The sequence below is a fragment of the Furipterus horrens genome, unplaced genomic scaffold, assembly GCF_987537825.1.
Source record: "Furipterus horrens unplaced genomic scaffold, mFurHor1.1.pri manual_scaffold_1, whole genome shotgun sequence".
In the NCBI taxonomy this organism is placed as follows: domain Eukaryota; kingdom Metazoa; phylum Chordata; class Mammalia; order Chiroptera; family Furipteridae; genus Furipterus; species Furipterus horrens.
In genome coordinates this window covers 181,616,488-181,633,374 of record NW_028327171.1, presented here as the reverse complement: position 1 = coordinate 181,633,374, position 16,887 = coordinate 181,616,488, and the positions used below count along the sequence as shown (strand labels likewise).

Genomic DNA, 16,887 nt, shown 5'->3' with positions numbered 1-16,887 from the left:
TGGTCTTTTGTGACTATCCTCTTTCACATAACACAATGTTTTTAAGGTTCATTCATTTCTAGCATGAATCAGTATTTCTTTTTATTGACAAATAGTATTTCATTGTATGAAATATCACTTAAAAATTTCATCATTTGATAGACATTTAGGTTATTTCTGCTTTTAGGCTATTATGCATAATACTGCTACAAACATCTATGTGGATTATGTTTTCATTTTCTCCTGGGTATATATTCAGGAGATGAATTGCTAGGTTGTATTGTAACTGTATATTTAACCATTTGATGAACTGCCAGACTTTTTTTCTGAAATGGCCACACCATTTTACACTCCTACCAGAAATGTATGAGGAATCCAATTTCTCCACATCTTCACCAACACTTACAATCTGTTTTTTTTTTTTATTGCAGCCATACTATTGGGTGTGATTTGCGTAATGGTTTTGATTTGCTCTTCCCTAATGTCTAATCATGTTGAGCATCATTTCATAAGGTTATTGATCATTTGCATATCTTCTTTGGAGAACTGTCTATTCAGATCTGTTGTTCATTTATTTATTCTTAGAAAAAAATTTCTTGGGAACTATGAAGTCATCACAAACACAGTTTGTTTCTGGAGATTATTTTCCAAATATGTACAAAATGAAACCAAAATGGAGAATCTCTTTAAGAATCTGAAGAGGTGCAACATTGAAAGCTATGATTATCCAGTAATAAGTGTTGCAGGCTTCAGTTGCCAGCCACTCTTTCTTTCTGTTTCTAAGAGTTAGCAGGATAGAAATGTCTTCCCCATGATTGTTTTCATTTTTTTTTTTTTTTTTTTTTTTCAGCATCTGTGCCCGCAGGGTTCAGCACCTTGAGGAATTGGGATGTTTTTGCCTGCACACATGTGTGAATATTGGCTTTAGACCACTTGATGTGGCAGTGCAGGTAGTTTCGGAATGTATGGATCAGGTTGACGGTGTTGTCTCAAGCACTAATACTGGTGTGGCGAGGGAACAGCAAGAAGGTGTACCCAACACAGCACTGGTGTTTTACAGCTCCAGAGGAAGTTCCTGTGGCTAAAGAGGACTTAAGGGGCTGTCTGGCTGGCTCTGTGTCCTTCTTTGGACTCCTGCATGAACACTTTTCAAATGCCATGTCATCATCATCCTTAAACACTGTGATGAAGACTCTGTAACTGTTCTTTTTAGACTCAACATACATGGTCTCATTATCCCTATAATGGGTAACTGCCCTGTCCTCTCCTTCCTTGCCTTTTTCTTAGAAGTATTCCTCAAAGACAGAGGCAAAATGATTTTGTTTCAACATGCCAGCCTGATGCACAATGGAATCCTTGGATGCTGGCAGATTTTTAAGGTGGTATAGCAAAGAGGCATTATATCCTGATTCTGGATTTACAAAGAAAGTCCTGAACACTCTCTTTAGTAACTCATCAGCACCCTTTGCCTGAAGTTTCTGACCATCACTTTTGTTTTGCCTCCATTAGGATTTGAAATATTATAGAGGACTCCATCAAAATCTACAAACGTTACTTCTACAGCTTCTGGTTTGTTTCCAGTGGCCACATTCTTGAACTTGAACATGATCATCTCCTCCATGATGTGGTTGTTCACCTCCAGCAGCCTACCTGCTGAGCTGTCACCACTGCTGCCTCATTGACCCTGTTATCCATTTTTTATTGGACAATTTGTCTGTTTTATGATTGAGTTGTAATAGTTCTTTACATAGTTTAATACAAGCTCCTTATCAAATATATCATATGCAAAAATATTTTCCATTCTGTGGGCTGTCTGCAACTAGGAATCTTAATTCAAAGTGATTCAAATTCTTTTGAAAAAGGCCTTGAGTTACACTATTTGCCCAGAGTTGCTAATGTAAGCATGAGGCCTTGTTGGACACAGGTTGCACACACACAAAGTTAGGGGGAAAGGGAAGAATTGCATCTTGGGCCAAGCTCTTTCTAAAAACATGCTGGATCAGATAGATGACTTGTTTGTTGTGTGCACTGAATGAGACATGCTGGCAACAGCAGATGGTGAAGACAAATAGTGATGTCCTATAACTGTTTAAAAACTGAACTGCAAATAAAAACAACTGTTTGTTCTTCAAAGCCCAGTTAGTGATACTTTTTCCACAGTTCTTAGCTAGAATATCCACAATATTCTATGAAATTCTTCTTCCTAAAATCATCTTCAAAACATTTAAAAAAAATTCCCCATCCTTGTAATGAGTCAAAGTTTTAAGGACTTATTAAACTTTTAATACTTTTCTTGAAAATTGCATTGCGGTGTATCACAGAACACATTTGATAGCTGGTATTTATCATATCTTGGCAGGTCATTCAAAACCTTAAATTTAACATTCCATCACAGTAATTATCCCAGAGGGAATAATATCGTTATGCAAGCCTGTTTTTTTGCACCAGACCATAGGCTAGGAGTGTCTTAATCATCACATTCAGGTTATCACTTTATCACTCATATATCTGTCCCAGAAGCGCTTTTCCAGTCGCTTGCCGTCCTTCCCCTTTTCAATACCAGGTAGAGATGAAGATGGTATCTTATTGCAGAATATAAAGTTGAAAAAGATAGGGTCATTTACTTTTTGCTCCTTCTGGTATTTCTACCCCCTCACAGTTTCTAATATAAGTTATAAAAAGAAAACGAAACTGATTTGCCGATCAGGAGTTCCTTCTCTGATGCCTGTTGTTTGTCCTCTGTTCAGTGTGTATTTGAGAATTATATTTGACCTAGGTTAGATTTTGATTTAAGACTTGAGACTATCTTCTTTAATGTCAAGGAGCTATGACTAATTCCTTGACCCACCCCCCCTTTTCAAATTCTTCATTTAATTTCACTGAATTCTCTTTCTGATGAATGAGTCATTATTTTAGTTATGAGTCATTATTTTAGTGATGATGTCATGTTTGCTGCTGGACATCTGGCTGCATCTGGAGAAGAGGAACACTTCTGAATCTAAAAGCGTATCGTAGTGGATGATTTAAATCTTGGTTTCATTTAAAAGTAATGTACTTTCTGAAACACTTTCAGGGTAAGAGTAACTTTTAGCTGATTTGGTGAAGACACATACTACATCACCTTTTAATGAGACAATTCTTGGCTGTTATTGAAGAAGAGTGGGGAATCTATAATGTTTCCCTCCAAACTGGAAATATCCCAATCCTAATGTGAAAGGAATTCTGCTATACTGGATTAGGAATAAACTGCATCGATGTCCTCCTGTTACCAGAAGAGTGATTAATGTCAATTTCCGATAGTCAAATTAAACAAAAAATCTAGGTTACTTGGGCTCTTCCGGACAGACCTTCTGGAAGAGAATCACTTCCCTCCCAAACCGCACGCTTCTGCTCTCTGCCGGCAGCTTCTGCCCTGCACGGCCCCGCCCTCTGCCTTCACCCGGGTCCCGCAGCCGTCCCAGGCTCCGCCCCGCCCTATCCTAGTCCCCTCTCCCGCCCTCAAGCCTTCCTCTCAGCAATTTCTCTCGCCCCGCCCCTCAGAGCCGCGTAGCGTAAAATCCCGCCGTGGGCCGCTCTGGTCCGCGTGAAGACTTCGCCTCTGCTTCCGGCGGCGCGCGGCGGAGGCGGGCGGGTGTGACGTAAGGCGTGAGGAAGCATCTGGGTGTGTAGTCCCGGCTGTTTTGGTTCGCGATTAGGCTGTAGGACATGTCGGGCCTCATGGCGAGGTGAGTGAGTGAACGAGCGAGCAGGGTCTTGGCTGCGCTCGCCGAAATGAAAAGGTGTCGGGGCTGGGGACTGCCTGGCCTTGAAGTTGCGAGTTGCCCTTGGGGATACAGCGTTCACACGCGAGGCCTGTCCCGGTCGCAGCGCCCCCGACCCGCCCTCCTGTTTCACCTTTCTTCTGGCACCTTCTTGGAATCAAAACATTATGTTTCTGCCGATGTGGCTCCTATTCGGTCTTGACCCCGCAGAATTTTCTTTCCATTCTGACCCTGGTTTCTTCCCATTCTTTAACAGTTGAGTATAGTTTGCGGAACACGCAGGGTTTCAAGCTGGAGGACTTGCGTGGCATGTTTTGTACAGCTAACAAACACTCGTACTTCGCTAGGGGTTGCACCTGTGCTCGTGGTGTGACTTCATTGTTAAGCGCTCGGGAGGTTCCCAGCGTTAATACAGGTGTCTGCAAATTGCAGCCTAGTGTGGGGGACACAACGTGGGTTGGTGGAGTATGTGTGCAAACATTGTGTGTAGCTTTTGAGAGTGCTGCTCTCTGCAGCTTGAGCTAGCTGAGGCAATCTGGGAGCAGTCATTTAGGAAGTGAGGCTGCGTCCTCAGTCTTGAAGCCTACTGTCTGCCCCCTGCAATTCCATGTAGCGACTGTGACCACTTTAAGGGAGAACCATCGTATTTCCTCAGCAACTGAACTTCTTGGGTTAGCCTTTGAGTTTGCCTGGGGAGGGGGAGGGGAGTGTTTCTTTGACTTAAGAGGAATAGCTATTGCTTTAGAACATTGTATCTACACACCTGATTCTTAATAACTATTTGAAGAGAAATTGAAGAATTGCTTTCCTTAAACAAAAAACCAACCTTGAAATTAGTGGGCCCTGTGCCTCTTAGCAGCTCACAGAGAGACTTGGTAGCTACTAAGAAAGTCGGTACGTGTCATCGTTGCTGCTGCTTTTTTGAAATTGTGGGCAAATGCCAAATTATTTGAGAAACAAATTGGAAAGTCATGTTTATTAACAAAGTTAACTGACTTGGAAAAGAATCGGTCATTCCCAGAGTTCATGTTGGCTTTATTCCACCCCACATTCAACGCAGACTGATTAGGTGGGTCCTAGTGTAGATTTGGGGCTTCAGCCATGGAGTGGATATTATCCTTGCAAAGCAGACAGTGGAGCCCAAGGTCATTCAGTCTACAACAGTCTAACCCACAAATGTATTAAGGGATAGGGTGTCACAGGGAGTGTTACTGAGAGGAAATAAGGTCTCTGGGCTATTGTTGACGTTGTTGAGCTCTGGTCTTCTTCGATTCCCTGGCACCATCTTGATTTCCTCCTACTGTTCTCCACTTTATCTAACCCTTGGACATTTGTTGTTGTTGTTGTTCCCAAATAAAGCACCTCTCTAAGAATAACTGTCAAATTTATATTTTCTAACCTTGATTTATCCTAAGATTTAGTTCTAAGTCAGAGAACTACCTATATACCTCATTTTGCACTTCAAATATGGGGTTGGCCAAAAATTCCATTTAGTTTTTTCCATAAAATAAAAGACTCATTTTTCATTTTCACCAATAACTATTGATTTGGATATTTTGACTATGTTGACTATCTTCCGCTGTTGGCTTTTAGTGGGTAGAGGCCAGGGGTGCTGCTAAACATCTTCCAATACATCAGCCCCGCAGCAAAGACTTATTTGGCCACGATGTCAATAGTACCAAGAAGCTTTGCAAACCACTTTTGACGTGTTCATCAGTCATAGTATCTTCTCTGTACACTGCTCAAATCTTCTTTTTCTTTTTTTTTTGCATTTCAGTTGTGTTTTTACCTTTCTGGAAATAATAAAGCACAGTATGCCTAACATGTTGCTTATTTTCTTCCATCTTAAATATTAAAATGGCTACACAAAAATTCACCGATTTTGATGTTTTTAAAAAATGCACGTCTATATGACAGCTATTAAAATACAATCTAACAAAATTGTTTCAAATGAAGTTAAAGACAGCTAAGTGCTACTAGAGCCATCATACGGAAAAAATTAAACTTTGGCCAAGCCAATATAAATTTTTGCAAAAGTGCAACCTTTACTCAGCATCTGCACTTTCAATTCCTGGCATTATCATTCTAGATTCCTGAAGTTATCTGAGTTCTCCCACATTCTCCATCCTTATTTCTTCGTGCTGATTAGAATTTGAGCAATCCTGTCAAATTTATTATAGTCAATTTTTTTTCAGAAACTCGATTGGTTGACTTACCTCTTCCCATTTTGAATCTGCACATGACTGCCTTGTTAAGTTTAGCTAAAGTTTTTTTCTGGTCCTGCCAATCCTTTTGCTCAGAAGCTCTTAGATAAGTTGCCCTCCTGCCTTTGGAATGAACTAAAAAATACCCAGCCTGGGTTTCAAGATTTGGCCCAATTTACCTCATGAATTCAACAATACTTACTGTTATGTTCTTATTTCTGGGAGGCACTGTTCTAGGTAACTGCCATTATACTATAGCCAACCTAGACTTCTTGATGTTCTTATTGGTTCTTATGTAAGGCCCTTGACATTTGAAAAGAGAGCAGATAATGAAACAAATATTGAAACAAAAGTAATACTTAGGTACCAACTCGGGTAAGTGTCTTAAAAGAAAAGTACAATTATGAGAGAGCCAGGATTAGAAAGGAAGATGGGTTCAGGGCGCTTCTTCAAAGAGGTTCATTTTTATGTTGTTAATAGTACTCATTGCCTTCTCCATCTCCTGTTCAACTACATTGTTTTGGTTTTTGCTTCTTAAGCTGCCTCTCTTTATTTTACTTCTATGTAGTTGTTTCTGAAGACTCAATATTTGATTCTCTGCCATGTTTTTTCTGTGGTAGGAGTCACCCAAATGCAGAGGTTAAGGAGGAAGCATTGAGTGTTGCTGGCTGGATGGAGGCAGGGCTCTGTCTAAAGGAGGCAGCTTCTCAATGCCAGGCAGGCATTGCTGGCATTCTACAGTGTAGACCTGGGGTTTCTATAACTACCAATTTTTCTGGGAAGGCGAAAAACTGCACTTTTTAGGTGAAAATTTTTTTTTATTTTTAAATGTCTGTATTATAGTTTTAAAACACTGCTGACCAAACAAAACACATTTGTAGACCCAGGCCAACTTCAGGCCACTGGTTTTAGACTGCAGCTTGTTTCTCAGTTATTCCTCATAGAGAGCTGCCTCAGTGATTGCAGATGTGCCTGCCTAACCTGTCTTCGGTTCTAACTTTTCTTTCAAGCTCCAGTCTCTTTTCCCACTTGATGTTGAATGTTTTTACTCATGTCACTGCATCCGCAAGAAATTAAAAATGAAATTCATGTTTCATCTTACAAACCAGCTAGTTTTCCTCCCAACCTTTTCAGTACCTATATTCTATATTCTTCTGACTTGAAATCTGGGAGTCATTTTTTGGCATAATTCTTTTTTTATTGAGTTTTTACTTTGTAATAACTCTTAATAAAATCATTTCTTTCTGTTTCCACAGCTGCTGTTCTTCATCAGTTCATACTTGAATTATTTTGCCTTGTACTTGACGTTTTGCTTTAGTCACATTTCACATTCTATTCAGTACGTTGCCTACTTTTGCTGCAATAAGCTTCATTTAGCTTCTTAGGCAGTTTCATGAAGAGTTTAATTTTGTGAGCCTGTGTGTGTTTTACTGGATAATTGTAAAAATCTCCTATGGTGAGGTTCTTCTCCTTCCAAGACAGCTGTTTTTAATTTTAACATGTATCAGAATCACCTGAAGTTTTGTTAAACTGATTGCTGGGACTCACCCCACAGTTTATGATTCAGTAGGTCTGGGTGAGGCCAAGAATTTGCATTTCTCACAGGTTTTCACGGGATGTTGATGGTGCTGGTCAGAGAACCACATCTCTGAGAACTACTGCTCCAAGCAGCCAATTTGCACATAACCTGAAGGAAATAAATCTGATCAAGTGAATTAGTAAACTAGCAGTAAATATCTAACAATATAGTAATATTTTATTTTTTATCCTCACCCGAGGACACTGTTTTTTTATTGCTTTTAGAAAGAGGAAGAGAGAGAGAGAGAGACATCAGTGTGAGAGAGAAGCATCAATTGGTTGCCTCCTGTACGAGACCAGACTGGGATTTGTACACGCCCAGACTAGGGAATGAATCTGCATCCCAGGCAGGTATGTGCCCTGACCAGTAATCAAACTCGTGACCCTTCAGTTACAGGATGATGCTCCAACCACTGAGCCACACTGGCCAGGGTTATAGTAATATTTTAAAAACTGTATACAAACACTACATAACCTGTAAATATTTACTTAAAAATACTCTAATACTATGACATGAAGAAATAGTCATGACAGAAGTTATGAAAAGAAAGCAGGCTATAAAACAGTAAGTACAGTGCACTTCTAAATTTGTTGTTTTAAAAGTGTTTGTTAGGGTAGGAATGCACACTTGGTAAAAGTGATCAGTAATAACAAGTTAGAATGGTGGAGAGTAGGGGAAGCTGGGAAGGGTCATCCTCAAGGAAACACTTGAGTGTTGAAAATTGTCTCTATCTAGAAGATGGTTATACGACTGTATACTTATGTAAGAGTTCATTGAGCTCCAGACTTCAGAATAGCACATTTAAGAACATAATTAAATAAGAAAGTAAAAGTAACATAGGAAAGGGTAGTGACCTGAAGGGGCATGAGGAGGACTTATGGGATTCTGGTACTATTCTGATTTTTGATCCAGGTGCCAGTAAAATGAGTATGTTTGGTTTGTGAAAACTCATCAAACTGTATCTTTATGCTTTGAGCCTTTTTTAAAAAGTTCCCCAAATGACATCACTCTTGCCATTGAGAAACTCAGAGTATAGTGAGAGAGATGCATATGAAAATATTGTAGTTAGAATATACTGGTGTGCATGCTAAATGAGAAATGAAATTTAAGCTCTATGGTGATATCTCAAAGCTAGAATCAGTAACAGCAGCTTGGTAAGCACTGTGCACATGTTTAGATACACATACTATGATGGAACTGAAAACATGCCAATTTATTAATTTTTCAGGAATACTTGAGATTATTTGAGGGGCAGTAGTTTAGGTGAGGCATTCAAAAAAAGGAGACAATATAACCATTGTTACCACTTGTAACCACATCTTAGATGACAAGGAACAGACTGAGAGTGACCACAGGGGAGGAGGAAGGGGAATAAGGGGGGAAAGAAGGAGAAGGGACTAATCAAGGAACATGTATTAATGACCCATGGATATGGACATCAGGGTGGGTATTGACTCTGGGAGTGGGAGATGGGCAGGGCAGGGGAGACCAGTGGGGCAGGGGGCGGAGTGAGGGAAAATTAGGACAACTATAAAAGAACCATAAAAAAAGAAAAAAAAAATTGTAATCTGCCCTGCTAGTGTGGCTCAGTGGATTGCGTGTCATCCCATAAATCGAAAGGTCGTCTGGTCGATTCCTTGTCAGGGCACACACCTGGGTTGAGGGCCAGGTCCCTGGTTGGGGGTGTGTGAGAGGCAGCTGATCGATGTTTCTCTCCCTGTCTTTCTCTCTTTTTCTAAAAATAAATAAATAAAATCTTTTAAAAATATGTGTAATCCAACTTACTTTAGAGAATTTATATTACTTTCTTTTTACATTATATTTTAAGTAATCAATACTATAAAAAAGGGGGCAGGGAAATCACTAATTTGTTTAAATTGGTCACACTTCATATTCCTGGATTAGCATATTTTGAATGTGCCTTCTTTCAAGTGAAATATTCTAGTCCAGTGATTCCACAATTTGTATGCACATTAGAATCACCTGGAGACTCTTGTGAACATGCCAAGCAAGGCCCAGGTGACATCCAAGACCAATTAAATCATAAACTTTGGAAGTGGGACACAGGGATAGGTATTTTGTTTGAAGCTCCCCCAAGTGATTCCAAAGCACAGACAAAGACAAGTTGTCAATAAAATAAAGACTTTATAAAAATTAAACTGAAGTGACAGATTCTATCTTATTTAGGGATGTTTTCTTTCTTTTTTCTTATTAATACAGAATTTGTCTTCCCTCTGTCAAACTGTGAACCTACCGTTTTCCCCAGGCTGCCTGGAGAAGTATAGGAAAAGGAACATAAAAGACAAGATATGGGAAAAAGAACTATGGGAGGTGGAAACAGCTCATTCACACGGAAGAGAGGATGAGAAAGGTCACCATCAGGCCAGGAGCCCCAGGACCTTTGAGAGGTCAAATCCCAGAATGGTGTGGGAAAAGAGCAGTTGCTTCAGAGAAGGGATCCTGGCATAACCAATGATGAGGCTTCCAAACACAGTTCCAATTCCAGCCCCAGAGCCTGCTACTCCTACTGTGGCCCCTCCAATCCCACAGAACTTGGCTGCTGTGTCGATTTCCCTTGCAATGGCACTGATTTGGAAGCTGTGGCTAGAAATAAGTGAAGTAAGAGGACTCCGGGCTGCCAGGCTCTGAGGCTCTCATCTGTCAAGTGTCTGGTTGGTTCAGCACCATAGCAGACAGTGACCAGCTCAGCAGCTGAGGTGCTCCTGACCAAGGAGGGGTGGAGTCAAACTTGGCACAGGTGTACATTTTCAGGGGATGAGGGAGGGAGTGGCTGTGGCAGGGGAGTTGCTCCCAGTGCAGAGGAGACAGAGATATTTTCAAAATAAGTTTTTTCTAAATAAGGTTTCCGTGTAGACATTTGTAATCTGAACTATACTTGCCCTGTAGCACCATTCCTAAAATTTTTTCAACATAACTCAATTTTATCTTTTTTGAAAGTTTTAAGTGTCAAAAAATGTAAGCACTAAGTTCTTGAAATCAGAATAACTTTGAGTTCCTTGAGGCCAGTGCCAAAGTGCCAGTTCAAGGTTAAAGACAGTGCTGCCAGATTGGAAAGTTTTATGCAACCTAGAGAGTAAACAGTGAGAAAAATAGGTTTGGGTTCAAGTCCCAGTTTTATTTGTGAGAATTTTATTTCACTCAAAGTTAATAAAAACCTACCAAACACAAGTGCAGCACCCTGAGCATGACATTCATAGGTCACAGAAATCTCTGGACCGAAACAGAAAACAAACCAAAGTATAACTGGCCATGGCCGGTAGTTTGGTTGGAGTGTTGCCCCCAAACATTAAGGTTGAAAGATTTGATCTGGTCAAAGCACATACTAGAATCAACCAATGAGTGCATAAGTAAGTGAGACAACAAATCTATGCCTGTCTCTCTGTCTCTGTCTCTCTCTATAAAATCAATAAAAACTAAGTTCCTTGTCAGATTTTATGTAGTTGTATTGCTTCTCTTTGTTCTTATTCATATTTGAGTATTCAGAGACCCCAAGTACAGTAGTCCCTCTATCGCGGTTCACTTATTGTGGCCTCACTGTATCGCGGGATTTTAAAAAATGTTATATTTAATTATTTATCACGGATTTTTCGCTATATCGCAGGATTTTGCGGTACTGTATATGTATGTTGTTAAAGTTATGTAGGTTTAAGAGTGTAGAATATGTTTAAGAATGTAAGTAGTGTTTATAAAAGTGGAAAAGATTAATAAGGGAGTGGGAAAAGTTAATAAGGGACTGGGAATGGTTTCTAAGTGTGTGGGAAGGGTTTTTAAAGCTTTAAAATATATATAAATACTAAAATTAAAGTAAGGTTCCTACTTCGCGGATTTTCACCTATCGCGGGGGGAGGTCTAGAACGTAATACCCGCGATAAGTGAGGGAATACTGTAATTCTGAATTTATGATCTCTTTCCTTCCTATTGTCTCCAAAACTGCCCTCTGGTGGAGGGGAGGAGGAAATACACATCCCAGATTTCATCACTCTATCTGGGCATCTACAAAACCTTGGAGTCCATGTCTATAGTACAAAGGAAAAAAATGATAAATGCCTAGAGATGTGCTGCTGAGTCACAGCCCTACAGTATCTCATACTCACCGCCTTGTTCCACATAAGAGAGGGTGTTGATATCCTTTGGGGATCTGTAAGTTGCAATTGACATTGTCCTCTAGAGTCACTGGAGCAAGGTCTATTTTCCACACTTATTAATAATAGTGATGCCTGCCTTCTTGGCCTCCAGTTGTATGACCTGATTTCTTTTGTTTGGAAAGATAACGTGGGACTTGCTGCAGGTGGTCTATTTTCTGTTCCTCCTGTGGTTGGTGCTGGCTAACTGGGTGTCCTGAAATCACTCCTTGAGGTAGGGACTAATGACATAGTTGTAGATTAACATCTTGCCCTTTGGGTGTGGCAGAATTCAAAAAGACAGGGTCATTTACTTTTCGTTCCTTGTGATATTTCTAGCCTCTTAACAGTACCTAATATAAGTTAAACAACAAAACAAAATTGAATTGCAGTTTACCGGTTCCTTCTGTGATGCCTGTTTGTCCTCTGTTCAGTGTGTATTTGGGAATTATATTTAACTGAGGTTAGGAAAGTAATTTTTGATCTAAGACTTGACAGTATCTTCTTAAATGGCAAAGAGCTAAGACTAACTCCTTGAACTTCCTTCCTTTCTCAAATTCTTCACTGAATGAATTGTTCTTTCTGTTGAATAAATCAGTATTTTGTGTTGATGAAATGTTTGCTGCTGGACATCTGGGTGCATCTGGACGCAGAAGGACACTTTTCTGAATCAGTTTAACAGTGGATCCTAGTGGAAGAGTTAAGTCTTGTTTTCCTTTAAAAGTAAGCTACTTTCTCTACCATTACAGACTAGTTTCACTGACCTCTTCTACCTAAACCTTTTTTTTTCTTTTTCTAAATGTCTTGTTTTAATATGTTTTAGAAGAGGCTAAAGCAAAAGGACACGTATACATTGAAATGGGACTAATCACATTACTTTGTTCATTGTATTCTATATTTGTTTCAGGTTCAATTCATTGAAAAGGATTAATATCATACTACATCATTTGGTAAGTAGGGACTTTGTTTTGCTGACATTATTAGATTATGATGTGTAACTTAAAATGTCATTATTTGGAAAGTAGAGAAATATTGGTGGCTGTCATTGACTTTGGTACACTGTGGTGCCTAACTTAATAGTGTTAAAACTTGACAAAACTTGCAAGAGGTGGCATAAGGTTGTGGATAAGAGCATGGATCTTCAGGTTGGAATGCCTGGACTTATTGGCTCCATTACTTAATCTTGGGCAGATTACTTGTTCTTTCTCAGCCTCCTTTTTGACATATGTAAAATGTGAATAATGGTATCTATTTTAGAGTACTTATGAATAATAAGGAAGGTACCTCATTTAACAGTCTAGCCTAGTTCTTGGCATATAATAATTTTATACATGTTAGCTACTCTTGTACTAATAGTTCCCTTCCAGAGCTTAGCTGTCTATCACATTGCAAGGAAAATAATTTGTATTCATATTTATATCTCTCTGCTATAGACTGAATGTTTGTGTCACCCCCAAATTCACATTGGAATCTATCCCCATTGTGACGGTAGTTGGAAGTAGGAGCCTATGGGAGGGGAGTAGGTCAGGAAGGTGGAGCTCTCATGAATGGTATCAGTGTCCTTACAAAAGAGACTCTAGAGAGCTTCCTTATCTCTTCTGCCTTGTGAAGAAGGGCACAGCAAGAAGATGGCCATCTGTGAACCAGGGTATGAGACCTCAGCAGACACTGAATCTGCAGATGCCTTTATCTTAGACTTTCCAGCCTCCAGAACTATGAGACATAAATGTTTTGTTGTGTAAGTCACCAAGTCTATGGTATTTTTGTTATAGCAGCACAAATCTAAGACACCTTTATACAGCCTGAAAAGTACCTTGCATATAAAAACAACAAGTTACTGATATAATACTTACTGTATGCCAAGTGCTATTCTAAGTACTTGATATATGTTAGCTCAGTTGATTCTCATAGTCCTATGGAGTAAATACCGCAGATCTTTTATCTGCAATTCTGAAACCTCAGAAACAAAAGTTTGTGGTAAATGCATTTGGTGTCAGAATAGGACTTGAAGCTTTTTTTTGTTTTTATCCTAACTAGTGCAAATATTGATGGTTTGGTGCAGAAGTGTTAAAAGCATTTGATTGCAATGTACTGACCCAGACTCGACTTGGGGTGTTTCATACAGTACGTAATAGTACTTGTTATCTTTCCAAAATCTAGAAAATTTTCTGAATTCTGAAACACATCTGGAACCAAGGCGTTTTGATTAAGGGACTATGGCCTTATTCCTATTTAGTGCATTAGAAGTGGAGGGACAGAGAGGTAAGTAATATGCCCTAATGTCACACAGCTAATAAATAGGAGATGAAATTTGAATCCAGGCGATCTGGCTCCATAGACTTAATCTACTTCACTCTATAGCCTCTGGCATAGCGTTTCTCAGTTAAGTCTAACTGCTGATGGGTATATGAAGACTGGATTATCCCTTTCTACCCTTAGTTATTTTAGTCAGCTGATATACATGGGGTGGATAAGCTTCCTGGAAAAAGCACTTAGAACAATGTCAGTAATTCATATTTAGGCATATACACACAGATGGAATAGCAAGACATGACAGAATCCAGATTCATGGGGCTATGGTGACCTGGGCCATCAATCACATTGAGAGAAGAAAGATAAGAAATAAACAGTCAACCAGTACAGAATGAAGAAACAAGGATTCAAAAACAAAACAAAACAAAACAAAAAAAACAGGAGAGTTTAAGAAGACTCTGGGACATCTTCAAAAGTACCAACTTCTGAATCATAGGGGTGCCAGAAGGAGAAGAGGAAGAGCAAAAATTGAAAAGTTTCCTGAAAAAATAGTGAAAGAAAACTTCCCTAATTTGGTGAAGGAAATAGACATATAAGTTCAGGAAGCACAAAGAGTCTCAAACAAGTTGGACCCAAAGAGGACCACCCCAAGACACATCATAATTAAAACGCCAAAGATTAACAGTAAAGAGAGAATCTTAAGATCAGCAAGAGGAAATGAGTTACCTACAAGGAGTTTCCATAAGACTATCAGCTGATTTCTCAAAAGAAACTTTGCAGGCAAGAAGGGGTTGACTAGAAGTATTCAAAGTGATGAAAAGCAAGGGCTTACAACCAAGATTACTCTATCCAGCAAAGCTATCATTTAGAATGGAAGGGCAGATAAAGTGCTTCCCAGACAAGGTAAAGCTAAAGGACTTCATCATCACCAAGCCCATATTATATGAACCATTAAGGGGACTTATTTAAGAAAAAGAAGATCCAAATTATGAACATTAAGATAACAAACTCAAAACTGTCAACAACTGAATCTAAAAAACAAAAACATAAAAATGTCGCAAACAACAAGAACAGAAACAGAGTCAGAGATATGGAGATCATTTGGAGGGTTATCAGTGGGGAAGGGAAGGGGGTAAAATGGAGGAAAAGGTTTGTTAAGAATAGTATAGGAAATGGAGAAGCCAAAGAACTTATATGCATGATCCATAGACATGAACTAAGGAGGGGGAATGCTGGAGGGGAGGGGGGTACTGGGTGGAAGGGGGCAAAGGACAAAAAATTGGGACAACTGTAATAGCATAATCAATAAAATATACTTTAGAAAGATATTTGTGCATCATTGCAATAGCAAAAAGTGGAAATTATCACTAGAGGACTGATAAATTGGTATGTAAGAATGCATAGCTGCTAAAAATAAATACATATAATGTTGGCAAAATCCATATTGGGAAGTTTTACAGAAATGGCCTGTTTTCTTTCCAGCAAGGTGTAAGGAAAATAAAGGGAGGGTGCACCTACAGATTAAAAGACTTGAAAGATATATCCATTTTTATAAAATGGACAGATTACATTTATGGATGCACATTTTGCACTTCCTATAAAAACCAGGACAGTTGTTGTTTTGTAGCAGGGAGGGGGGGGGGCTATGATTGGAATGGGCAGGTGGAGGGCTTTTGGGCTAGCTGGACAACATTGGGTCTAGGATTTGATTTTATCCCAATTACAAGCTAATAGCCTGTTACTGTTTCATGGATGCTGGCAGAAGACATGAAACTCTTGAGTTCAGACAAAGGACTTTGCTATTAGTGGCACAAGGAGCACATTAAGCATCATATTTTTATTAGCTTTCCATGTTCCCTGAGTCCCACAGGGGTGACAGAGAGGGCCCGGATGGATGCCTGCCTATGCAGTTGGTTGTTTTCCAGGACAGTATTACTGAATTTGAGGAACCTGCCTGTTAGCAAGCTGTAAGCAAGCCTACTGTGTCCCAGAGGGAGACCTTACCTTTTTCTCAAAGTTGCTTGAGCAAATATGACCCTAAAAAATAACCCAAACAGAGTGGTCAGGCCCTTGGGTTCATGGCATGGTCCACAATGAATGTGGGGAAACCTCAGGGCCCATGGTAGATGGCTTCTTCCACCACCAAGTTGGAAATAGGGTCATTATAGATTTAATTGGTGAATATGAGATCATACTGGAGTAGAGATTACTGGGGTAATTCAATGTGACTGTTGTCCTTATAAAAAGAGAAAATTAGGAGACATGGTACTAGAAGATGTGCTCTGGGCTCCTCTCATGTTTTCCCTATTTCAGCCATGGAATCAGCCATTTCTCCAAGGAGCCATGGTTTTCTTTATTTGAGAATTGCATTTAGAGATCAAGATCTGAGCTCTGGGAGTGTTCTTTACTACTGGGGTGTCATGACTTTCTCTTGGAGGATAGAGCTAGGATAATGTATGTGTACTGGAACACAGACACCCTGTATACTAACCCATGTGAACGTACATATTGTTCCTGCATTTGTCCTGTGTGTGTATAAACATGAGTTCATACTGATGTCTCATACTGATGACTTTTAATTTAGTACCACAAGGTAGGGTTCATTTTAGCCATCCCTCCTTGCATATCTGTACCTGTCCTCCTGACAGTGACTCTTACTGTTAACTTGTTTAACCTCAGTATACATGCAGAGCAGTTTCAAAATTGTTAACCTGCCCCATGAAAATCAGATTTACCAACTGGGGCACAACACTGATGTATACATACAGTAGTTCCTTTTGTATTTGTCCTTACAGTTTCCCATCAAATCACTGTCAGGTCATCTATCCTGCCACTACCACCACAGTCACTCCAGTGAGGTTATGTCATACAGGTGCAATTTAGTTATATTCATTTGTCACAGTCTCCCTCTGGGACAGAGAGTAGGCTTGTTTACAGCTTGCTATAAACAGGCAGGTTCCTCAAATTTG

General features: G+C 39.6%; 1 protein-coding gene and 2 pseudogenes across 2 annotated transcripts in view; 1 reads left to right on the top strand and 2 right to left on the bottom strand.

The window, feature by feature from the left end:
- Nucleotides 1-765: 765 nt before the first annotated feature.
- Nucleotides 766-3,097, bottom strand: LOC150022400 (actin-related protein 2/3 complex subunit 2 pseudogene; annotated as a pseudogene).
- Nucleotides 3,098-3,549: 452 nt separating this feature from the next.
- HIBCH (3-hydroxyisobutyryl-CoA hydrolase) overlaps nt 3,550-16,887 on the top strand; it is a 76,189-nt gene continuing 62,851 nt past the window's right edge. The window contains exons 1-2 of one of the 2 annotated variants that reach the window (XM_090281770.1): nt 3,550-3,704; nt 12,573-12,615. In XM_090281770.1, the coding sequence (XP_090137896.1) occupies nt 3,685-3,704; nt 12,573-12,615 (63 nt within the window). In that variant the 5' untranslated portion in view covers nt 3,550-3,684. The remainder of the gene's footprint in view (nt 3,705-12,572; nt 12,616-16,887) is intronic. The other variant, XM_090281750.1, reaches the window with a different exon arrangement.
- LOC150022399 (ATP synthase F(0) complex subunit C2, mitochondrial pseudogene) lies at nt 9,870-10,289 on the bottom strand (annotated as a pseudogene).